We start from the raw sequence: 26,168 nt of genomic DNA on the forward strand, positions 1-26,168 counted from the left end.
ACAGTTTTCTTAAGAGTTTCGTAATCTAAACTCTGCTCAATAGATAGGCTTGAACACACTTCTTGGGCTTTTCCCATAAGTTTACAATGGAGTAAAAGGGACCAAAACTCGCGAAACGGGAGAACCAATGTGATGTGCTTATATCAAAACTAGCAGAAGGAAAAACACTCGTGCTTGATGTACCTCTAGCTGAGCGTTTTTAAAGTTCAAGAGCTCTGATACGGAGGTGCAAAGCTTGCACTTCAAGCTCCTTGTTGCAGTTCTCCACCTCTTTTATGCGGAGCGTGAGGCGCAGATCCTCAGTTGCCGAACCTTCACTAGGTTCAGATATCCGATCAGCCTCCGTGCCAGCAGCAGATGCATCACCTGCGTTAGCATCTGCTTCAGATGCAGCGTCACCTGCCTCTTCTACTGGCTTTTTTTCAGCATCCCCTCGTGGTAGAAATACACCTTTCTCCACCAGCTCTTTAGCCAGTGTTTCCTTCAACTCTGCCTTGCGAGCACCGTAAGACACTTCCACATTATAAGAGTTAGCCACAATGAGCAGGTACGCTTTCTTACATTTCTCATTTTTTTCCCATGAAGGTGCCTCCACAAAATCTTCAAGTGAAAAATCCATTATCACACACCTCCACACAAAGAAATAAAACTGCCAACCAGAACAGGATACACCAACCGAACTTACCAAACAAAGCGAGAAAAGATCCCGGACGAGCCCCCAATTATGTTATGGCCCACCTAGGCATGGCCAGACCATAACATAAGGGTGATCTATCCCCGTCCGACCCCAAGCAGCACACACACAACTAATCCGGTTTTATGGTAGTTTATTTACAAAGAACGAATGTAAAATAAAGGATGGGAGCAAATTATAATCTCGGTGGACCAAAGGCCAAAATAACAAACAAAGTTATTTCCTATCTCAAAGATAAATCAAGCTTTTCTATTCAAAAGAATTAAACCAAACAACAACGACTAACCTTCCTAACTAACAAAAACAGGAGAAAACTGTAATCAAACAAAAAGGCAGTGCACCCCTACATGCTCCAGTAGCAACAAGCATTAGGGAACACACAGTCTGCCGGTTGCGATGGCCCGAGGATGAATGACTGGCTGTCCATGGTGGTGACTTGTTATATGCTGCCTCCTGGTCATTAGCCAATCGGTATGATCCGTCCCCCTGGATTCACCAATCATGGAGAGGCACCTGCACACTCAGATTTACATATTAAATAAAATTACGCCGACAGTCATAACATCAGCCAACAGCACTTTGGAAATCACCTTGTTGCTGAAAAAATACTATTCTATATCTTTCAAAGTGTGTTATCTTGGGAATTTGCAGATTTTCTAAAGAAACAGGAACAAATGATATGTTTTTGAGAAAGTCTGCTAGTAACAAAGTAACTAAAGATGCAATTTATATTTGGTTCTTTGCTAAGTTGGCAGTGTTGTGTCTACACTGGTTCTTTCCCTGAATTGAGCTGCCTTTTTATGCTTGAAGCATCACTGTTAGTAAGTTACTCCAAAGAAAAACTTTGTCAGGCCTCTGTCAGAGAGATAAATAAAAGAGGGGTGTCTCAAGACTTCTGCACGTACTGTGCAGAATAATTTTTAAATTATTCTAGTTAAATAGAACAAACACAGAAACTTTAAAATGACTAGAAAACAACAAAGACATGGTGCACTTGGTGCTGGATTAGGATGTGATTACACAACAGTCAGTATTACACTTTGGAGTCTAAATAAAGTTTACAATCTTGTATGTTAACATTTTATTGAAAAAATAATGCATATCCTGCCAACGAGGAGATGGCAGCCATGGGACTCAATGTGTTTAGTTAAAAATAACAGTTTAACTTCTGATCCCACAAAGTTAAAATGGACATTGTCATAGTGGAATGTATTAGAAACATAGATGTTTAGAAAAATGCATTTCACATGTACAAAAATTCCCAAAATGTACTAAAAAAGTTACAGGGAAACAAGAGAAATGTTTCTGTGGATGAATGCTACTATGTTGTGACTGACATCAGACTTGTTCACCAGCAGTCTCCACACGCTATCTCTGGTTTGGCGCCACATTCCTGAATCTGAGATCTGTTTGAATACATTAGAAGGTAATAACAAGAGGTCAGTTGTGTTTTGTGAGGACAGATACAAGCAGGTCGTCAGCTCCTTTGTAACACACATGTACTTACTCAGGCACGTCTTTGCAGCTGTATGTTATCCCTTTATCTAGCGCTTGCGTCAAATTCTTCAAGTATGGATCTGTACAGTTTGATCTGAAGAAGTTAGAACAGGAACAGAAGCAGTGAATGTAGGATCAATTTTAATATATTGGACGCACATTGTGGTGACAGATTTGTGTATAAAGACAAAATCTTACATGTTGTTCTTCTGTATGACCATAACAACATTCAGGTTCTTGACCCTAGAGGCATTAAACCTCGGCACCTCAACGCTTGCAAAAATACTGACGAGAGAGAGAAAAAAACAAAAGAACAGCAGCTCAGCGTACAAAATTCAACTAGATACTTCTATCACCACAACACAGATTTTTTTCATCTATGTGGCACTTGAGCCTACGACACACTCTTAATGAATTTCTACAGTACTAAAAGGATCAGTTGTCACCTCGGATAATTATTCTCAGTGCAGAATGCCTTATGTTGCAGTCACACTAGGGAAAGCAAGGGTTGTAGACCGTGGCATTACCGGAGGTATTGTGACCCTCTACAATGAACTTGAGCCATGAGACTGCTTTTAAAATAGCTGCTCTTAAGATGAGGAACAGGTCTGTGACCGTTTCCTGCTAGCTGCCATCTTCAAAGCAGCTCTGATGTATCAAGACGGCGATAAAAAAGCAGTTAGACAGAATCAGTCTGCTATCAGTTTGTGATTAAATGAAGCCAATTTGGCAATTGATGAAAACCACAAATCTGTTACCATCTGTTTGTTGTTACATTAAGAGTCCAGCCAGAATTTCAATGAATTGAAAAAGAAATTCTCAAAATAAATATTGATATAATTCTTGCAGGACAGCAATTTAACTGCAAAGTGACAAAAGTGCACATCAACTTTGCCTTTTTAAACCAACCCAGAACAAAACCCTTGGGCAGCGAGTCGAGTCGAGTCCTCTACAGCAAAGAGACAGACTGACTGCAGTGTGTTCAATCTGTCTGCTTTCATAAGTTAGCTGGTACTTATTTGCAAACCTTTGCCAATCTGTCTGAGTCTGTGATTGTCTAGAGCAGGGGTCTGCAACCTTTAACACCCAAAGAGCCACTTGGACCCGGTTTCCACGCAAAAGAAAACACTGGGAGCCGCAAATACTTTTTGAAATCTAAAATGAAGATAACACTGTATATATTGTTTTTTTACCTTTGTGCTTTGTGTGAACAACTAAAGTAAGTAAGCAAAGTGTATTTATTAAGCGCTTTTCACAGACAGGCAGTCACAAAGCGCTGTACAAATATTAAAATAAACAATACAATCAATAGACATTATACACAATGTAAAAGATCAAATGTAAATAATGTAAAGAATATAAAATACATAGATCAACAAAAGGCTTGTTTGAACAGAAAAGTTTTTAACTGCTTTTTAAAAGAATCCACAGAGCAACTAAGGTGTGTTGCTTATAAAATCCATGAAGTGCTACAGAGAAAATTACATTTTATTTATGTAATTAACATATTTTGAACTCTTAAAGAAATATAACAAAAGCAAAGACACCCAGCTGAACTAAAATGATCCATGTAGCAAACAAAAACTGTTGTGAGCCGCCACCCTTTTAAAAAGTAATTGGGAAAAAAAGCACTATGCTGCTAAAAAAAAATAGATATTTGCAAAATTCTGCCTAAATATCTATTTTACCTTGTTAATGTGTGTGGCGGGGCGTGGTCTGCAGTGCCGCTGAATGGGAGTCGGACGCACCTGAGCGGCACCCGCTATCACGCCTCGCCGCCTTAAAGCCTGTGCTCTCTCTGCTGTTGTTGGTATGTGTCGGGCTGTGAGCTGAAAAGCTACAACCAGCTGTATGCATACAGCAACCGTGTGTGAAAAGTGCTCAATAAAGAGATGCTGAAAAGCATGTCCATGCAAACATCGTCGGGTCTGCAGTGATATGTTTACAATGAGACTTCTGGTCCTGAACCTCTGCTCACAGCGTCTGCTAATCGGGGCTTTCATCTTTACGCAGGACTGTAAGCTGTCGTCTGTGAGGCGTGAGCGGTGTTTGTTTTTAACATAGTTCATGGTGGAGAACAGCTGCCGACATAATGTGGATCTGAAGATCCATAATTGGCCTATCTGGGGTTGAAAGTCTCGATAAATGCACGGCGTTTCGGCGAGTACACCGGCTTCCCCAAGTGTGACGCTTATTTTGAGCGGAGAAAAAAAAAAAATATATATATATAATTTTATTTTTATATTTCAAAATCACAACAATATTCCAATATAGAACTACAAGTTTTTTTTTGTTTTTTTTTTAAAGAACTAAACACAAATAAAATGCACTTCAGTTAAATACTTCTAATTTATTTTCCCAAACCACGTGGAGCCGCACTATAAGGACTAAAGAGCCACATGCGGCTCCGGAGCCGCGGGTTGCCGACCCCTGGTCTAGAGTCAGGTTGGCCACCACCAGGTGACCTGTGCAACTGCCTTAGAATCAAAATTGATTGCCCAGAGATTGAGGCTGATACATACTCAACCACTGGACAATGAATTGTTCACCACAGCTACTTGAATTTGGTCGCTAATAAAAAATTCAATGCTGTTGCTGTGATTTCTTTCCTAGTTCCCAGGATGCAGCATCCATCCATCCATCCATCTTCATCCGCTTTATCCGAGATCGGGTCGCGGGGGCAGCAGCCTAAGCAGAGAAGCCCAGACCTCCCTATCCCCAGCCACCTCCTCCAGCTCATCCGGGGGAACACCAAGGCGTTCCCAGGCCAGCCGAGAGATATAATCTCTCCAGCGCGTCCTGGGTCTGCCCCGGGGCCTCCTCCCGGTGGGACATGCCCGGAACACCTCACCCAGGAGGCGCCCAGGGGGCATCCTTGTCAGATGCCCGAACCACCTCAACTGGCTCCTTTCGATGTGGAGGAGCAGCGGCTCTACTCTGAGCCCCTCCCGGATGGCCGAACTTCTCACCCTATCTCTAAGGGAGAGGCCAGCCACCCTTCGGAGGAAGCTCATTTCTGCCGCTTGTATCCGCGATCTCGTTCTTTCGGTCACTACCCACAGCTCGTGGCCATAGGTGAGGGTCGGGACGTAGATCGACCGGTAAATTGAGAGCTTCGCTTTTACACTCAGCTCCCTCTTCACCACGACGGACCGGTGCAGCGTCCGCATCACTGCAGCCGCAGCACCAATCCGTCTGTCGATCTCCGGCTCCCTTCTCCCATCACTGGTGATCAAGACCCCGAGATACTTAAACTCCTCCACTTGAGGCAGGAACTCATCCCCGACCTGGAGTGGGCACTCCACCCTTTTCCGGCTGAGAACCATGGCCTCAGATTTGGAGGTGCTGATCCTCATTCCCGCTGCTTCACACTCGGCTGCGAACCGTTCCAGTGCGAGCTGGAGGCCCTCACCCGATGAAGCCAACAGAACCACATCATCCGCAAAAAGCAGAGATGAGATTCTGAGGCCACCGAAGTGAAAGCCCTCCGCCACTTGGCTGCGCCTAGAAATCCTGTCCATAAAAATTATGAACAGAATCGGTGATAAAGGGCAGCCCTGGCGGAGCCCATCACCCACCGGAAACGAGTCCGACTTATTGCCGGCAATGCGAACCAAACTCTTACAACGGTTGTATAGGGATCGAATGGCCCGTAGCAATGGGCCAGACACCCCATACTCCCGCAACACCTCCCACAGGACACCCCGAGGGACACGGTCGAATGCCTTCTCCAAGTCCACAAAACACATGTAGACTGGTTGGGCAAACTCCCATGCACCCTCAAGTATCCTTGAGAGGATAAAGAGCTGGTCCAGTGTTCCGCGACCAGGACGAAAACCGCATTGTTCCTCCTGTATCCGAGGTTCGACTAACGGACGAACTCTCCTTTCCAGCACCCTGGCATAGACTTTCCCAGGGAGGCTGAGGAGTGTGATCCCCCTGTAGTTGGAACACACCCTCCGGTCTCCCTTCTTAAAGATGGGGACCACCACCCCGGTCTGCCAGTCCAGGGGTACTGCCCCTGATCTCCACGCAACATTGTAGAGGCGTGTCAACCAGGACAGCCCTACAACGTCCAGAGCCTTCAGGAACTCGGGGCGGACCTCATCAACACCAGGGGCTCCGCCACCGAGGAGTTGTTTAACTGCCTCAGTGACCTCGACCCCAGAAACTGGCGGGTCATTCCCTTCATCCCCAGACTCTGCTTCCTCCTCGGAAGACGTGTCAGTGGGATTAAGGAGGTCCTCGAAGTATTCCTTCCACCGTCTGACAATTTTCTCAGTCGACGTCAGCAGCGCACCGCCAGCACTATACACAGTGCAGGTAGAGCACCGCTTTCCCCTCCTGAGACGCCTGACGGTTTGCCAGAATCTCTTCGAGGCAGTCCGAAAGTCTTTTTCCATGGCCTCTCCGAACTCCTCCCACACCCGAGTTTTTGCTTCAGCCACTGCCCGAGCCGCATTCCGCTTGGCCTGTCGATACCTGTCAGCTGCCTCTGGAGTCCCACAGGCTAACCAAGCCGGATAGGACTCCTTCTTCAGCCTGGTGGCTCCCTTCACCTCTGGTGTCCACCATTTGGTTCGGGGATTCCCACCACGGCAGGCACCAACCACCTTGCGGCCGCAGCTCAATGCAGCAGCTTCGGCAATGGAGACGCTGAACATGGTCCATTCGGACTCAATGTCCCCAGTCTCCCTCGGAATGTTGTTGAAGCTCTGCCGGAGGTGTGCGTTGAAGATCTCGCGGACTGGGGCCTCTGCTAGACGTTCCCAGCACACCCTCACTACGCGTTTAGGTGCACCGGGTCTGTCCAGCGTCCTCCCCCGCCACCTGATCTAACTCACCACCAGGTGGTGATCAGTTGACAGCTCAGCCCCTCTCTTTACCCGAGTGTCCAGAACATATGGTCGCAGGTCTGGTGATACGATTACAAAATCGATCATCGACCTGCGGCCTAGAGCATCCTGGTGCCACGTGCACTTATGGACACTCTTATGTTCGAACAAGGTGTTCGTTATGGCCAAACTGTGATTTGCACAGAAGTCCAATAACAAAACACCACTCGGGTTCAGATCAGGGAGGCCGTTCCTCCCAATCACGCCCCTCCAGGTCTCGCTGTCGTTACCCACGTGAGCATTGAAGTCTCCCAGCAGGACAACAGAGTCTCCAGGTGGGGCACCTTCCAGCACTCCCCCCAGGGACTCTAAGAAGGCTGGGTACTCTGAACTGCCACTCGGCGCATAAGCGCAGATGACAGTCAGGACCCGTTCCCCGACCCTGAGGCGCAGGGAACAAACCCTCTCATCCACCGGGAAAAACCCCAACGTACCGGCAGCAAGCCGGGGGATATTAGAATACCCACCCCAGCCCGCCACCTCTCACCAGGGGCAACTCCAGACTGAGACAGAGTCCAGCCCCTCTCCAGGAGACTAGTTCCAGAGCCCAAGCCATGCGTAGAGGTGAGCCCGACTATATCTAGCCGGTACTTCTCAACCTCACGCACTAACTCAGGCTCCTTCCCCACCAGAGAGGTGACATTCCATGTCCCTATTGCCAGTCTTGGCAGCCAGGGATCGGTCCGCCAGGGCCTCCGCTCCTGGCCGCCGCCCGACACACAATGCACCCGACCCCTATGGCGCCTCCTGCGGGTGGTGGGCCTGCGGGAGGATGCAGCAGTCCTAGTTTAATCCTAGTGTGACTGAGACATAAATGAAAATGAAGCAGCCCACATCAAAATCACCCCGAGTAGACACACAAACATTTAAACCTCATTTGGTTTGTAGAGCAAGAACTTTTTTTTTTACAACAACCTTTGACATTGGGCAACAAAGACAATAATAACTGTTTTTAATAGCACTTCTTTTAATCTGCACTGACAACTTAGCTTGAAACTCAGCACATATATCACTGTTAAATTGTGTGGTGCCAGCACTTGCTGCTGCCTATCTTGGTCAGGTCTCATTTGAAAAAGATTTTTTTAATCTTAATCAGATCTTCCTGGTTAAATGAAGGTTAAATAAAAAATTACCACTAAATAAAAAGCCATTCCTCATAAAACTTGTAGAACTGAATGGATCGCTGACCAATCCGTTTAGCATTGCCGTGACATTATCACAGGCTACATCTGCAAACTACAGACACACAAAGGGGATTTTGAAGACACACTGATCTTGTAAAAAAACCTAAAAAAATTTCAAGATTTTGTCCTGATTTAATGTTAGTTATTTGTGTCTTCCTGTAAAGTTTTTAATAATGGAACACTGGACATATCTAAAGTCCCTTATTTTAAAAAATGAAAAAAATGACTGCACTTCTTACTCCACAGATCGATATTATGTGAACATCATTATATTCATAACAGGAAGTATGAGGCTGCAACATGTCACTGAGGTTTTACCATTATGATCCAATGTCGTATTTAAAATTATTTTACTGTCCAAATGTTGCAATAATTTCACAGATGTCAATTATTGCGACTGTGGTCGTTTTTCCAGTTTTTCCATTTCTTCTAGTTCACCTTTAAGTTCACCCAGGCTTTACTGGTCTGTACATTTTTTTCAACAAACAACAAAATGAACAGCAAAAGATACAAACTCAGCAGCCTGCAACAAGTGCTTTAAAGTGATACTGTGCAAAGGAGGTAACACCTCAAATTTGACGACGAACCTGGTGACGCATAGCATTTTTTTTTTAAAAGCCGAGAAATACACCGAGTTAGCAACATCCCCCAAGAACCTGAAGGGTAGAGTCCTGGCCCCCAGCCCTGCCAGTGTAGCAGAAATGATGACGGATGATGATGGCAGCAGCAGCCGTTCTTCTCTGGGTCAGTAGCTTAATGTTGTTCGTGTGTAATTAACGTTGAGTACGCTAACCACGTTATTAAATTAATGCATGTAAGGTGAACTAGCAAACACCGTCGTAGTTACATGCGGCTGTCTTCTTGTTTGATGGCAGATGCTTCCTTCACCTGGGCCAAAAAGGCAAAAATGACCAAAGAAAAAGTGGAAAACAGCTAAACATGAGAGGTTTTAGGACAAAGTTTGTGTTTTTTCCATTGTTTAAGCACTGCTTCCAGCCAAGAGTGAGACCATATATGCCCTATAGCTGCAGAAAAGGCTAACATTGTTATCTTTTTACAAAAAAACAACTGAACATGAGAGGTTTTTGGACAAAGTTTGTGTTCTCCATTCTTTAAGCACCGGTTCGAGCACCGTTTAAGCACCAGCACCGTTTCAAAAGTACCGGTTTGGCACCGGTATTGGATAAAACCTGAACGATACCCATCCCTAACTGACAGACAACGAGACAGCATGAACATTAGTGGTGGGCGGATCGATCCAAATATCGATAGTATCGATCCCAAGTCGGGATCGGTATCGGATCAATACTAGCCTGGTTAGATCGATTCTTTACTTTGAGTTCTGCTTGTTTGCTATGCTGTGCTTTTGGCAAAAACGAAACAGCCAGGTCGCTGGACTAGCCGCTCCTGTGTCAGCGGAGAGCAGGCACACTTTGCTCCCCCCGCCCCCCCTCTCTTATGTTTGGGTGTTGCGCTGACACGTCACGTGACTTAGACACTTTGGGGGTTATTAAGTTGTTTACATATTAATTATATTTTTACCAATTGTTTTTGTTGTTGAAAATTTTAATTGTCATTTTCGTGTTATAGTTTATCAACACTATTTTTTTTAATTTGTTTACTGGTTTGCGTGCACTTAAGATTAAAAAAAAAGAAAAAAAAAAAGATCGCCACCACGGCAGACCCGATGGCATTTTCATGCTTCGCCGCATCATTTATTCTTACAATAATCACATGGTTGCTGTAACAGTACATTCAACGGCTGCAGCTCTCCCGCTGCAGCCGTACACATCACCACCACCAAACCTGCAGCGGCATCGCAGAACACGCCCTGCCACATACCCCCATCGCCCGCTTCACCCCACCCCGCGAGCAGGTGAGGGAATTGGCCCGGACCATCGGCGCCCCATGCCCCGGCCCAGCGACGGCGAAGTGTCCACTCTAGCGGTCGCCCGTGCCTCCAGCGGAGGCCTGATGGCCACCCATATGGCAAGCAGAGGCGGCGGAGCAGGAGTGGAAGTGAGCCGGGGCTCAGAGGCAGCTGGGCAGACGGCCGGCACGCAGGACCATGCAGCCTGCGTGCCAAAGCGGACAGCATGCCGCCCTCAGGCAGGACCCCCGCGCACCTCGACCTCCATCTCCAGCTTGGCAGGTCCCGTTGGCGCGCCAGCCTCCGGCTCACCCTGAGCCGCGCGCTGTCCACCCTTACAGTGATCACCCGGTTGCTGTAACAGTAGCCTACATTCAATGGCTGCAGCCCTCCTGCTGCCAGCTGTACACATCAACACCAAAAACAACAACAGCACAAGCAGCGCACAGGTTTTAAGCCGGTGAGGCATAATTGTAGATGCAGTGAAGGTGAGTCCACCTCATCTGCAGCAGCATCGCAGACCACGGCCCGCCACAATAATAAAGCATTTTTTATTTAATTATAAATAAATTATTTCTCCTAATTATGTCCTGGGTTTTAAGTAATTAATAATATAAAAGGAAAAATCACAAAAAACACTTAAGGTCATGAAAATTAATTGCGATTTAGCAATTCAATGAGGCATCCACCTGATTTATTGAAAAGTATCGGTATCGGTATTGATATCGGCGATACTGGCCCGTATTTACTTGGTATCGGATCGATACCAAAATATGCAGTATCGCACACCACTAATGAACATTTCTTTTCTCCATCACCATGACTTATACTCAGGAGGGATTTGCTGCACTCTGCAGTCCACTTGTGTGTTATTTTAAGCAATGCACGACCTCAGGACTATCCTGTTTAAAAGAGAGAAAGAAAATGTAGTAAATTCATGTTGAAAACTTACAGCAGCAGAGGCACGAATCCAAAATGAGTGAGCGGGGTTGTTTTCACAGTCTGACCATCCGGGGCACCCATTAGTAAAGGTATCTATGACAGCAACATGCATATTTGCTTGGCTTAGCTCCTCAAAATAAAATAAAACAAAGGAAAGAAATCTCACTACATTACATAATGACACAGGACAGAAAAGAAAAAAGAAAAAGCTAGGGCACATTTATGTTAGCTGTCCACCCTCAGCTTCTTAGTCAGAGTGTTGACTCCAAATCTCCTCTGAGCAGCTCAAAGGTAAATCATTTCTATAGTGTGTTTGGATCAATTACTAAAGAATATGCTGGTTTATTCAAAGCAATTTTTGCATAATCAATTATTTCCAAAACTAGGAACAAAGTGGGGCAGCAGGTTGAGGGTTGCAGATGCCAACAGACTAAATAAACTGATGCGCAAGGCCAGTAATTTTGTGGGGATGGAGCTGGACTCCCTTAGGGCGGTGTCTGAGAGGTGGATGTTGTCCAAGATGAGGACAATGCTGGATAACACCTCCCACCCACTTCATGACATGCTGGCTAGTCACAGGAGCACGTTCAGTGAGAGACTGAGATTACCAAAAAGCACCACTGAACAACACAGGAAATCATTCCTGCCCTTGGCCATCTCCCTGTACAACTCCTCTATCTAATACAGTGCAATAGTTACACCCTTTTGCAGATGCTCTACAGTAAAATAACAAATGTAAATCTTTTCAGAAATATACTCAATTTTATTTCAAATACCTTTTCAACCTGTTATGACAAATTAATCAACATACATACACTCACAGGACATTTTTTCTTCATTTGGTACACCTTGCTTGTTCTGGGTTAGACTCATTTTGGTGTACTTTCAAGAAGATGCTGGAAACATTCCTCTAAGATTTTGGTTCCTATCAACAATACAGCATCACACAGATGCTGCAGATTTGTTGGCCGCACATCCACGATTTCAGTTTTTCATTCCACCACATCCCACAGGTGCTCTTTTGGACTGAGCTCTGGTGATTCTGGTGGTGGGACCATTTGAATACAGTGAGCTCACTGTTATTGTCAAGGCTAGCAGATCGGACTCAGGCACAGACTGTGGATCACGTTCACAGTTCTTTACTTTGTTAAACACCAGGTGTGATATATACAAGTTGAGGGAATCAGAGAAGGGCTCCAGGGGTCCACATGTTGGCAGGGGGAAACAGGTGCTCCACATGCAAACACTCTGATCTCGTTCTCACATTCAGCTCCAGTCCTCTTCTCCACTCGATGCTCACACACACTCCTCCTCACTGTCAGGCACTCATGCTCATTCATCCAATAGAAAGCAGGGTTACAGGACGGGTCCGGGAATGTATGTACAGGAAAGGGATAATTAATACTAAAAACAACGAGAATTCATCACAATTAAAATTTATTTATATAGCAAATCACAACAACAGTCACCTCAAGGCACTTTATATTGTAAGGTAGATCCTACAATTAGGGCTGCTCATTTAATCGAATTTTAATCTCGATTACGATCTGGGTTTTCAACGATCATTAAAAATGACTGAGCCAATTATTAGCACCTCCCTCGTGCTTTACTCTCGCGCTGCTCCGTGTGGCAAATCGGCAAACACGCGTCACAACAATTAAAAGGACCCGAGGGAAGCTTGGAAAGCTAATGTAACCGAGGACAAGGTATGAGTAAACGGGGCAAAGAAATAAATTGATCATTTATTTATTACATTAATTAAACATACAAATTCCCCGTTGTTTCCAGACAGGACTTACAACACATCCTGCTGATATCCCAGCTGCACATGAGACTTACCACACAAACTGTGCGAAAATAACAACACTGCAACCCGTCACACCCCGCTTAGCGACACTGCAATCGTGGCACGCACTGCAAACAATTCGGGTCTCAGCGCAGCTGGGAATCAGCGCTATGCATGGCCTGCGATCTGGGAGATAAAGGGAAGTGGCACAAACAATTAAACAAAAAGCAAAAAAGGGAGGTTAGTCTGCCCTTACACAACTCACTCTCAATAACCGCCTTTACGGCTGGACGGACTAACCAAAACAAAATTACAGATCAATCAAAAGAAAAAAGGACAGCAGAGACAGCACAGCTGAAAAACAAACAACATTATCGATTAAAATATTACCCAATAAAATACCAATTTTATGAAACCATTCAAAATCATAAAGCTAAAAACAAACACTCAATATACCTACAATATTGATCAGTTTCCCTGCGCGCAGTTGATCTAGGGCTTGATCAATTCTTCCATTAAAATTCGTGGTCACACTAAAAAAAGTCCAACGACACATTAAAAATAAGCACATACAATAGCAAATGATCCAAACAAAAATGGCAAAAGTCTCTTACCGAGAGTATACCCACTCGCACCGAGTGGATTAATTGCCTCTGGTTTTTTCCACAGAAGAGCGCTGACTTCACCCCACACACCCACTACCTTTACACAGCTCTTCAGCCAATCACCTGGCAGAGAGCAACAACTGCCAGGTGACACTTGTTACAACCCTCCCCTTCAAAGGGCATCGGCGACCCGACGATGAGCTGAAAAGAGAGCACACTTACAATTTGGCTCATTTTATAGTGGATTGTGGCAATTTAAATGGGTTTGAGTGCTGTCCAGCAGTATTCCTCATTGACCTACGAGGCCCTTGTGCCAAGCTGGCAACATCTTCCTCCCCAGGTTCTAGGTCCCCAGAACAGTCCAAATGGGGCACCCCCACATGTGTAGGACTCAATGTCCCTTCCTTCAACACTGCAGAATCGCTTCCATCTCCCTGTTCTGTAAACATCTGTTCCACTTCATCAACCATACTGTTATTTGTGGCCAACATTCCAGTTAGATCATCCTGTTTTGACATTTGTAGACCACTATCTTGATCTCCCTCCAATTCCCTGATTGGAATGTTTCTCAACTCAGTTCGATGTACTTGTCGAAGTGGACCAGTGTGCCCAGCAGGAGCGACTGAATATACTACGCCATGACCAGGAGGAGGTCGCACTACTTGAAAAGGCGTGGGGTCCCAAAAATCTTGAATCTTATTACGACCTCTTACAGAGTGGTTTCTCATATACACCAAATCGCCCTGCTCCAAATCAGGACTAGCACATTTAGAGGAATTCAAATTCTCTCTGAACCCTTCTCCTTTCTAACCGTTGCTGCACAACATCATATGCAGCAGCCAGGGACTTTTGGTGTTCCTATGCCCACTCTTCAAGAGTGACGTCCTCATCAATTTCACTGCCAGCACCCAACCAAAAATCCACTGGCAAACGTGGCTCTCGCCCAAACATCAAATAATATGGAGTCATACCAGTCGACTGATGTACTGTGGTGTTATACGCATATGTGACTTGGGAGAGATGCCGGGGCCACCGGCGCTTTTGTTCAGGAGGCAGGGCACGCAGCAAGTCATGAAGTGTACGATTAAATCGTTCACATTGACCATTACCTTGCGGATGGTAGGGAGTCGTCCGACTCTTCTCTATCTTATAAATCTTACACAGCTGTTGCACCAAAGCACTTTCAAAATTTCGCCCCTGATCAGAATGTATGCGACTTGGAGGCCCAAATAAATGAAACCAATGCTTCACTAAAGCCTTTGCCACTGTGCTGGCTCGCTGATCTTTCGTAGGGACAGTCTGAGTATATTTAGAAAATATGTCAGTCATTACCAAAATATTCTCTTTACCGTCAGTTGAGGGTTCAAGTACTGTAAAATCAATTGCCAAAATTTCATGAGGCCGAGATGCAGAAATACTACCCATAAAGGTTTTAATCTTTGGCACAACAGCCTTAGAAAGAACACACCTTTCACAATCTCTGCACCATCTCTCAATATCTACATACATATGTGGCCAATAATATCGTGAGCGCACCAACTGCAGTGTACGCTCAACCCCTTGATGGCCATGCTCATCGTGGAGTAAACGAAGGACACGGCTCTGTAAACACTGCGGCAACACAAGCTGGTCAACCTCCCTCCCTCCATCAGGAGTATGAGTGCAGCGATATAACACAGACTCCCTTTGTTTCATCCGCCCCCATTGACGGACCAATTCCCTTGAACCCTTACAAAGACCATCTCTTTCCTTTGAATCGGGCAACCTGGCCACCTCCCAATACTTTAAGAAAGGACCAATCACAGGGTCTTGTTTCTGTAACCTACAGAGATCAGAGAAAGAACAACCAGGTAAAACACTTATCTCTGCCTGAACACTGGGAATCATCTCACACTGCACTCCAATATCATTAGATAACGGACTATCCAATTCCATTACAGTTTCATGTAGGCGGGACAGTGCGTCTGCATTAGCATTCTGAGCCCCAGGCCGGTATTTTATGGTCAAATCAAAAGCGGCCAGCTCTGATGCCCACCTCTGTTCTGTGGCACCTAGGTTTGCCGTGGACAAATGGCTTAGTGGGTTATTATCTGTAAATACAGTGCAACGATGACCCAAAAGATACTCCCTAAACTTTTCAGTGACTGCCCACTTAAGAGCTACAAGCTCAAGCTTCATGGAACTATAATTTTTCATATTCCGCTCTGTAGGCTTTAAGCTCTGACTAGCAAAAGCTATTGGCCGCAACTTACCCTCATACTCCTGGGAGAGCACTGCCCCTAAACCCCCATAGCTTGCATCCACTTCCAACGTAAATGGCTTCTGAAAATCAGCAAAAGCAAGCACTGGTGCAGAAACTAGGGCAGCCTTGAGCTGATGAAAACTTCGTTCACACTCTAAATCCCAGGAATCCAATAATGGTTTTGGGGGGGTCCTATCTTTTCTACCTGGAGGGAGGAGTGTAGAGACCAGTCTATGCAAGGGAGCAGCCATGCGTGAAAAACCAGCTATGAATCTCCTATAATAGCTAGCAAATCCTAAAAAGGAACGCAGTTCTGCTAGATTGCTGGGCGTTTTCCAATCCCGTACTGCAGCTATTATATCTGGATCAGTAGAAACTCCTTCTGCGGACACCACATGCCCCAAATACTTCACTTGCCTCTGGAAAAACTGGCACTTTGAGAGTTTCACCTTAAGCCCCTCTTTATCCAGACGAGAGAATATTTCTTCCAACCGCTCCAAATGCTGTTGCACGGAGGATGAAAAAACAATCACATCATCCAAATACAAAAGCACCGACTGATGTCTGCAATCTCCAAACAAACGCTCCATCAGGCGCTGAAATGTACTGGGTGCGTTACACAAACCAAAAGGCATGCGGTTGAACTCAAACAAACCAAAAGGGGTACAAAATGCAGTTTTAATCTTATCCTTCTCAGCCATTTCCACCTGATTATAACCACTAGCCAGGTCCAAAGTGGAAAACCACTGAGCACCAGTCAAAGCATCCAAGGATTCTTCAATCCTTGGCAGAGGAAATGCATCCTTTCTGGTCTTGGCGTTTAACTGTCTATAATCGACACACATGCGTAAACTTCCATCCTTCTTTTGAACAAGAACTATTGGGGATGAATACGGACTACTACTTTCTCTGATGATGCGAGCTTGCAGCAGCTGTTTGATATGATCCCTTGCCAGTTCATACTGAGACGGAGGGATTCGCCTGTATGGTTGTCGCACTGGTGTTTCATCTATCAAAGGAATTTCATGAGTGATCAATTTACTACAACCAACATCCAACTCATTCTTGGCAAACACGCCGCTATACTTCTGCAATAAAACTTTTGCTTGCCATTTCTCGCTCTCCTCAAGATTTTCAAATTCAGGCAGATCCAATTCCGCTGCATTGTCTGCCATTGTATGACTGGAAATATAAGCTGTACAACACTGTGAATTTACAGAGACCTGTATTTCAGAATGACCCTCTGCTAGCACACTGGCCAGTTGAACTGTAGCAATCACCCGACGAGGTGTCAACCAGACATCAGTTTTACCCACATTAGTAACTGGAACAAAAGCCTCCCCTCCTTCTCCCTTTACCAATGAAGGAGACACCAATAAGCCTTCCGGGAGAAAACCATCATCAGGCCCTAGGGGTTCAATCAAAAGGTCGATGGGTGTATTCACAGGCATCTTTGGACAGGTAACAGGAACATAACTTTGCGTTCCAGCTGGAACACAGAAAGACTTCTTACCCTGTACTCTAACACGATGGGGTTCGGGAGAATTTGCCATGGCCTCCATCATTTGGCAGTATCTCAACGCTCTTCTCCACCCACGTGGCACAGTCTTCAAAACTGGAGCCTCCCAGAGGTCTGAACCATATTGTTTACACAATTCAGAGTACAGGGGGTTCAATACATTCATTCCTAACACACCAGGCACAGATGTCTTTTTCTGTGCCATGTGGCTATCTGTTGGATCTCCCACAATCAACACCCCTCGACGAGGTAGGTGAATTCCCAGGATTGTAACATCCAACTCAATATACCCAGAATAAGGAATTTGTAAGCCATTAGCTGCTTTAAGTCCCAACCAACCACAGTCTTTGAGCTTTTCATCACTGAGATGAGAAAAGTTATTTTTAAAAGAGTTTTCTGTGATTGTTGTGACCATGGACCCTGTGTCCAGCAAACATGAAATAATAACCCCACCCAAATCAACCTCCCCTTCCAAGCATTCACCAACTAGATGACCGAGTTCTACATTATTGGAGCCTTGCAACCTTGAGACTGAAATAGACTGATTATATCTAGACCTAAAAGGCTGATTCTCATACTGTGCCATCCACCTGGTCGCTTCAGCTCTCGCCTCACGAATCGTCCACTGTGGATTGGCATTAATTAAATCTCTCAGCCTAATCCTCAATGTCTGATCTCTAACACCATCACAAAATTGATCACGCAGATCTTTTGAAGCTTTTCTTGCAGCTTCCTCATCCGTTTTAGCAATCTGGTCCATTAACGCCATCAAAGAGTGAGAAAAGTCAATTAAAGACTCACCTTCTAATTGTTTACGATTGAAAAATCTGCGTTGCAAAGAAATGTGGGAATCTAAGCAGCTGTACGTTTCTTTCAGTGTATCAAAAATTTTCTCAACATTTTCTTTCTGTTCCTTTGGTAAAAACTTTATCTCAGTGCGTGCAGTACCCTCTAAATGGTTAAAAATAATTTGAGCTTGCTCTTTTTCAGTTCTGCCTCTCGTGCGCACAAAGTCTCTCATTTGCTCAATCCGCTCATCTAGAGTCAGTGAGCCCATATTGTCCAACTTCCCTGAAAATGTTGGCAACTTTCTATCCTGTTGTACATATACCACAGGATTGGGTCTCACAGTCTCTGATTCACTTCCTGTAGCTCCTGTTGACGTGGAGGGCCTCTCTGTACCCACAGATGCTGTTTTCAAGTCTCTAAGTTCATTCTCCAACTCCTGTATACGTTGGGCCATTGTTTGTTGCTCGCTTCCCTCCATGATGGCGATCGAGACCTGGCTGCTCCTTCGCTCCAATCTTACAGACCTGTCCCTGCTGTCCTTACAAAATAACAAAACAAAATGGCCACTCCCTTGAATCCTGTTGACAACGCCAAAATGTAACCGAGGACAAGGTATGAGTAAACGGGGCAAAGAAATAAATTGATCATTTATTTATTACATTAATTAAACATACAAATTCCCCGTTGTTTCCAGACAGGACTTACAACACATCCTGCTGATATCCCAGCTGCACATGAGACTTACCACACAAACTGTGCGAAAAGAACAACACTGCAACCCGTCACACCCTGCTTAGCGACACTGCAATCGTGGCACGCACTGCAAACAATTCGGGTCTCAGCGCAGCTGGGAATCAGCGCTATGCATGGCCTGCGATCTGGGAGATAAAGGGAAGTGGCACAAACAATTAAACAAAAAGCAAAAAAGGGAGGTTAGTCTGCCCTTACACAACTCACTCTCAATAACCGCCTTTACGGCTGGACGGACTAACCAAAACAAAATTACAGATCAATCAAAAGAAAAAAGGACAGCAGAGACAGCACAGCTGAAAAACAAACAACATTATCGATTAAAATATTACCCAATAAAATACCAATTTTATGAAACCATTCAAAATCATAAAGCTAAAAACAAACACTCAATATACCTACAATATTGATCAGTTTCCCTGCGCGCAGTTGATCTAGGGCTTGATCAATTCTTCCATTAAAATTCGTGGTCACACTAAAAAAAGTCCAACGACACATTAAAAATAAGCACATACAATAGCAAATGATCCAAACAAAAATGGCAAAAGTCTCTTACCGAGAGTATACCCACTCGCACCGAGTGGATTAATTGCCTCTGGTTTTTTCCACAGAAGAGCGCTGACTTCACCCCACACACCCACTACCTTTACACAGCTCTTCAGCCAATCACCTGGCAGAGAGCAACAACTGCCAGGTGACACTTGTTACACTAAGCAGAAGTTATTTGGAGAGGAGAGGATAATGGCTGCTGAAGAAAGAATGCCGTTGGTTGAAAAGAGAGGTAAAACGACTTCAGTGGTGTGGAAACCAATGTTCCCTCTAAGCTGCGCACGTGCGCAATTGTGCACTGTTGGCACGGTCTCTGCGCACAGAAAATCTGCGTTGCGCACAAAAAAAATCTAACCTGAATTGAAATTAAAATTAAAACTTTAACAATTCTGTTTTGCAGTGTTAGTCAGTAAGTGACTGGTTGCTCCTGTATGGGATTAGAACGATGCCACCTTATCCCATAGTCCAGCCAATAATGCGATTCACATTCGTATATACGCAGCCAATCAACGTCGTTGACAGGCTATGACAGTGTCCTTATGTGCCGACACTGGTGTTTTAGCTAGCAAAGCGGCGTGGCTGATGTGCAGTGAAGCCACATTAATGACAACGTGTACAACCATTGGAGATGTGAGCAGGACAGACGGAACAATTGACGGAAAAAGTGTGGACTTTATACCAGTTTTTAAATTGTGTTGATAGGCCACGTAAAACCAGAGTTATGATAAAAATATCTGCAATGTTTGGTTTTCTTCCTGAATACTGTCGTTGTTTATATTTACTGCGGGAAGAAACGGTAAAAACGGCGTTTTATAAGGAAAACGCTCGAAAGCACTCTCCGCCTGTGAGCAAAAACAAAACCAAAAAACCCCCCACCCTTTCCTATTGGTCGAAAAAAGTACCGTGTCGACCAATCAAAAAATGATATGGCAACGTGGCATCTAGTTGTTAAGAAACGGGGGGAAGTTTTAGGAGTGACGGCGGTGTTCTGAGCTGTGAGAGATTTGAGACGTTTAGTGCAAATCCTGTGTAGTTAGAGTGTAGTGTAGTCAATAGTTTTGTTTTGTGTGTCAGAACAATGAGAATGTTACAGGTGTTACAGGAGTGATACATCTCCTGTTGTCAGGCCTGCAGGTATCAGGCTGTTGTTCTCCTTTATCTCATAGTGGACAGAAATTATTTTTTGGAGTGGCACAAATAATTTGTGTGGCATCAGATTTGATGCAGAACAGCTGATTGTTCTGTAAATAGTTTGAAATGTTTGTTTAAAAACCGCCTTGGCTGCATTAAAAAAAATAAATAGCTGCAAAAAACTTTGTTGTTTGCCAAACTGAGTTACTTTTTTGAAGTAGTAACTATATAATTAATTGCCCAACATTGGTCATTATATACTGTATTTTGCAGACAGAGAGTTATAGGACTCTCTCCCAGACCACAGACTCATAATACAAGTCAGAGCTTTATTAAAAAAAAGAAAGAAAGAAAGTTGTGTTTTCAAAATTGGAGTTCAAGTTATTTTTACTTCCAATAGTGTTAACATACTACACAGGTCATGAACAAGATTTTTAAATTTCATTGTAAGTGGGCTAAAGCAGTTAATTAAAAGTAGTCTAACATAAATGTAAATGCTGTAATTTGATTATTTTAATAAACCATGTAACTTGGATGGATTAGATGCTGGCGTGACCACAGTGCACACGTCTGATGTCGCTCACAGTGGTCCAAGGGATCGCTCAGGGAGTTTGTGTGTTCGCTCAGACACATGAAATATTTGAGGGAACATTGGTGGAAACATTATGGGTTCGCAGAGTCAGACGTGGATCAAATATTGTGCAGTATTTTGAAGTTCACTAAACATAGATGTTTACATTTTTCATTTATTTTTATATTGCAAACATTTGCACTGTAATCAGTATTTGCACACTATTTTATATTATTTTTTGACAATTTTCACTGGTTTCATTGGCAGATTTTTTTACTTAATACAAGATATTTTACCTTGAAATAAGTGAAAAAAAAATCTGCCAATGAAACAAGTGAAAATTGTCTAGTTTTTTTTCTAGTTTTAAGATTTACTGTCTTGAAACAAGTTCCTTTAGCTTACTGAAATGTTGCCCTTTAGCTGATTCTGTCTTATTGTAAGTGTAATGAGATGATTTTGACTAGAAATAAGACAAATACTCTTGGTAAGATTTTGAGTTTTTGCAGTGAAGATCATTTGTAACCTTCACTAAAGCTGTTTCTGTGCTGTGATGAGCTCTGAAACCTGACTGAAACTCTTTCTATTCCTCTGCAGACGATCTGTTAGCTGTTTGACAACTACTCTTTCAAGGATTTTTGATATGAAGGGAAGGTTGGAGATTGGCCTATGATTAGCTAAGACTGCTGGGTCTAGAGATGTTTTTTTTTTTTAAGTAAAGGTTTAACTACTGCCAGCTTGAAGGCCTGTGGTACATAGCCGAATATTAGAGATAGGTTGATCATATTTAAGATCGAAGAATTAATTAATGGTAGGACTTCTTTGAGCAGTTTTGTAGGAATGGGGTCTAAAAGACACGTTGATGGTTTGGAGGAAGTAGTTATTGAAGTTAACTCAGAAAGATCAATTGGAGAAAACAACTAAACGAATATCAATGGTACTGAAAGTAGCTTTAGATAATGTTCCATCTGTGAGATGATTTTGAGTAATTTTTTCTCTAATGGTTAAAATTCATGAAGTCATTACTAGTTAACATTAATGGAATGGTTGACTCAACAGAGCTCTGGCTTTTTGTCAGAGGTTTGTGAGAAACCTGGGGTTGTTCTTATTTCCTTCAATCAGTGATGAGTAGTAAGATGTTCTGGCTTTGCGGAGGGCTTTCTTATAAAGCAGCAAACCATTTCTCCAGGCTAAATGATGATCTTCTAAATTTGTGACACGCCATTTCCTCTCCATCTTACGAGTTATCTGTTTTAGGCTACGTGGTTGAGAATTATACCATGGAGTCAAATACTTCTGATTTGAGGCTCTATTTTTCACAGGAGTTACAGTATCCAGTGTCATACGTAGTGAGGAGACAAAGTTATTAACAAGATAATCGACCTCTGTTGGGGTAGTATTCAGGTAGCTGCTCTGCTCTATGTTGGTACAGGGCATTGAAGATGATAACAGTGGGTGGATTATATTCTTAAACTTACTTACAGCACTTTCAGAAGGGCATCTACTGTGATGAAGTCTACTCGCTGCTGTGTAATCAATTATTGTAAATGTAAATGTTATCAGGAAATGATCAGACAGGAGAGGCTGTCATTTTTAGCATCTACATGGATGTTAAAATCACTCACAATAATTATTTTATCTGAGCTGAGCACTAAATCAGATAAAAAGTCTGAGAAATCAGACAGAAACTCTGTGTAAGGCCCAGGTGGACGATAGATGATAACAAGTAAGACTGGTTTCTGAGTTTTACAGCTGGGGTGGACGAGGCTAAGCATCGGGCTTTCAAATGAATTGAAAGTCTGGGTGTGTCTTTGGTTGATTAATAGGCTGGTGTGAAAAATTGCTGCCACACTGCTCTCTCGGCCTGTGCTTCAAGGTTTCTGATAGTTAGAATGACTCGGGGGTGTTGATTCATTTAAACTAACCTAATCATCCTGCTGTAACCAGGTTTCTGTAAGGCAAAGTAAATCGATTTGCTGATCAATTATTAAGTCATGTACTAACTGAGACTTGGAAAAGAGACCTAATGTTTAATAATCACATTTCACTGTTTTACTCTTTGGTTCAGTTCTGGATGCTCTATTGTTCTTCCTTTGTGATTTTTTTTATGTTGAAGTTGTTTTTTTCTGGTTTTTAGTTTGTTTTTTGTCTGTTTGGGAGCTGACCCCGGAGATGGGGTTTGTGGGGGGATAACAGGAGGACTGCAACTCTGTTTCCTGGTCCCAACTCTGGTTAGTTACATTTTGGGAGGTTTAATAAATTTGGGCAGATTTCTAGAAATGAGAGCTGCTCCATCCAAAGTGGGATGGATCCCGTCTCTTCTAACAAGACCAGGTTTCCTCCAGAAAGTTTCCCAGTTATCTATAAAGTCCACATCGTGTTTTGGACACCACTCAGACAGCCAGCAATTTAAGGAGAACATGTCACCCGTGGTCTGACTGGGGAGGGGACCGGAGAAAACTACAGAGTCCGACATTGTTTTGGCAAAGTTACACACCGATTCAATATTGATTTTAGTGACCTCCGACTGACGTAACCGGGTGTCATTACTGCCGACGTGAATTATAATTTTACTGAATTTATGTTTACCCTTAGCCAGCAGTTTTAAATTTCCCTCAATGTCGCCTGCTCTGGCCCCTGGAAGGCAATTGACTATGGTTGCTGGTGTCTCTAGCTTCACATGTCTCAGAACAGAATCACCAATAACCAGAGTTTGACTCCCGGCGGGTGTGTCGCCGAGTGGGGAAAAACGGTTAGACACATGAACAGGTTGGTGGTGTACCTGGGGCTTCTGTTTAAGACTATGCTTCCTCCTCATTGTCACCCAGCTGCCCTCTTTAACCTGCTGCTCGGGGCCTGCCGGGGGACAGCTAGCTGGGCGTATGCTACCTTCAGCTGCACCGGCTACAGGGGCCTGGCTAGCTACCGATGTATCAAGGGTGCGAAGGCATGTCTCCAAATCCTAGCCTCCAGAGCTGCAAATAGGCTCTATTTATTACAAGTATCATTACTGCTAAAGGAGGCCGAGGAGTAACCATCTGACACAATGAGCAGGAAAGTGCAGGAGGGACAGGTGAAGAGGCCATGCTGCTAGCGAGTCGGCTACAAGCTAAGCTAAGCTAGTGAAACAGTAAAGACACAATAAGTGAATACTTTGGCAATATATTTGGGAGTGAGTACACAGAGAGTGAAGCATGTGAAGATTATATTATGAAAAAAGTTTTTAATTAAATTGCTATGCAGATAAGCTACTCAAACACACCACTGTGTGTTGGAACGGGAACAGGAAATGATACTTTACCACAGAGAGAGCGAACACCAAGTGACAGTGCCACCCAAAGGAGGAGGAGATTCTTGATGAATGTGAGTTGTTGAAAAACACACACAAATTTACAAAGCCGGGATTTACACTGACGTGTTTACTCAATATTCCAGCAATGAGAGGTTTTGAGCTGCTGCCTTTAGTAGTGTCTAGGAAACAATGATGAATCACAGGTGAGTGATTATCAGCAGGTGTGTGTGTGCCAAAGGCGGAGGTGAGCTCTGCCCTGGCCAAGTAATGCAGATGAAGGAGAAAGGAAGAGGGAGAGCGAGGGAGGGAGAAGAGAAATCAAAACAAAAGCAAAAACACATGTAGCCTCGCAGGGCTGGCTGGGCAGACACAGGGATCATGACTGTTATGTTCAAGAAGGCAGTCTGAGATTATTTGAGCTGCCCATCTCTTTATAACTGTGTTTGCAATGGAATTGGCATTGTTAGCAGCAACAGTGTAGCCAGTGGCATTTAAGCGATGCTCATCATTAAGTTGTACAAAACTGGTACAAAGTTGTCAAAAAAAATATCCCAACAGCCTGAACTGTTGATACAAGACAGGATGGATTCACACTTTCATGTTGTTTACCAGAGAACTGCTACTCTATGGATATTTTCTGTCTCTCAGACCATTCTGTGTAATCTCTAGAAATGTTTGTGTGGGAAAATCCCAGTGGATCAGGAGTTCCTAAAAAATACTCAGACTAGCTATAGAATTACTGCCATGTGATTTATTGATTAGATATTTGTGTTGTGATATGGATTTAAACAGTAGCTCTGGAGTTAGTAGTGATTCATCCTTATTGAGCAATCAAATTGAAGCAGTTCTTTTGCTGGGTTGGACTCAGACCCAGGATGTGAGGAATTTTGTATCCCACCTGTTTTAGAGACGGTACCACTGTTCACTCACAGAAGGCAAAGGAAATGGGGCGGTGTATTAGTAAAATTCCAAAACTGCGTGGCTGCATCACTGATGACTAATCCCTGTGCTCTTCTAAACAAACTTGCCCAGACAACAAGGTGTTCATCTTGTGGTGATCCCTGGAATCGGTTAACCTGTGGCTCCGCATTTCAGTGTCCAGCTTTCATGGCATCCGTCCCTCATCTTTGCAGACTGCAGGGACTGCATTTGAATGGTTTAAATCTTACCTGTCCAGCTGAAGTTTTTCTGTTAGATTGGAGGATACATCATCCTGAAAAACCTCACTTTCTTGTGGGGTCCCACAGGGGTCCATTCTTGGCCCAGTCCTTTTTTCAATTTACATGCTCCCAATAGGTTCAATTTAAACCCCCCCCCCCCCCCCCCCCCCAAAGAAAAAACAAAAACAAAAAAAACATGGCATCTCATTCCATTGTTATGCAGACAACTCACAGATTTACCTATCACTGAAACGTAAATCTGTGAGTCCTCCGAAAGGTTTGCTAGATTGTTTGGAGGATGTTAAGGCATGGATGGATTTAAACTTTCTTAACTTAAATGAACAGATAACATAGGTCATTGTGTTTGGTCCCTGTGAGCACTATGACTTGGGCCCTTTAGAAATTTATAAAAAAACCTTTTGCGAGGAACCTAGGAGTGACTTTTACACTAAACTAACAGTTAATAAACAGATTATTGCTGTAATTGAGACCAGTTTCTTTCATCTCCGGCTTCTTGCAAAAGTGAAGCCATTTCTCTGTTTTAGAGACTTTGAGAGAGCTATCCATGCCTTCATTTCATTTCGCCTCAACTTTTGTAATTATCTTTACTCAGGTGACAGTCTGTCATCAGTTAGCCGACTGCTGGTCCAAAATGCTGCAGCACGGTTACTAACTGGCACGCACAAGCTAGACCA

General features: G+C 43.8%; 1 protein-coding gene and 3 long non-coding RNA genes across 4 annotated transcripts in view; 1 reads left to right on the forward strand and 3 right to left on the reverse strand.

The window, feature by feature from the left end:
- Positions 1-1,993: 1,993 nt before the first annotated feature.
- Positions 1,994-26,168, reverse strand: part of LOC100696855 (ADP-ribosyl cyclase/cyclic ADP-ribose hydrolase 1) — a 33,637-nt gene continuing 9,462 nt past the window's right edge. Inside the window, exons 6-8 of the mRNA XM_025910146.1 lie at positions 2,390-2,476; positions 2,202-2,285; positions 1,994-2,100 (exon numbers count right to left, since the gene is read on the reverse strand). Coding sequence (XP_025765931.1) covers positions 2,043-2,100; positions 2,202-2,285; positions 2,390-2,476 — 229 coding nt within the window. The 3' untranslated portion in view covers positions 1,994-2,042. The remainder of the gene's footprint in view (positions 2,101-2,201; positions 2,286-2,389; positions 2,477-26,168) is intronic.
- On the forward strand, positions 12,725-18,942 carry LOC112847774 (uncharacterized). Its single transcript, XR_003221542.1, has 2 exons — positions 12,725-12,788; positions 18,636-18,942. It is a non-coding gene; the product is annotated as an uncharacterized LOC112847774 (long non-coding RNA).
- LOC106099052 (uncharacterized) lies at positions 12,806-13,476 on the reverse strand. The gene is made up of 2 exons (XR_003221540.1): positions 13,329-13,476; positions 12,806-13,222 (listed from the first exon to the last, which is right to left on the reverse strand). It is a non-coding gene; the product is annotated as an uncharacterized LOC106099052 (long non-coding RNA).
- On the reverse strand, positions 18,653-19,365 carry LOC109203548 (uncharacterized). Its single transcript, XR_002063288.1, has 3 exons — positions 19,330-19,365; positions 19,176-19,248; positions 18,653-19,069 (listed from the first exon to the last, which is right to left on the reverse strand). It is a non-coding gene; the product is annotated as an uncharacterized LOC109203548 (long non-coding RNA).

This window comes from Oreochromis niloticus, linkage group LG9 (assembly GCF_001858045.2).
Source record: "Oreochromis niloticus isolate F11D_XX linkage group LG9, O_niloticus_UMD_NMBU, whole genome shotgun sequence".
Taxonomy (NCBI): domain Eukaryota; kingdom Metazoa; phylum Chordata; class Actinopteri; order Cichliformes; family Cichlidae; genus Oreochromis; species Oreochromis niloticus.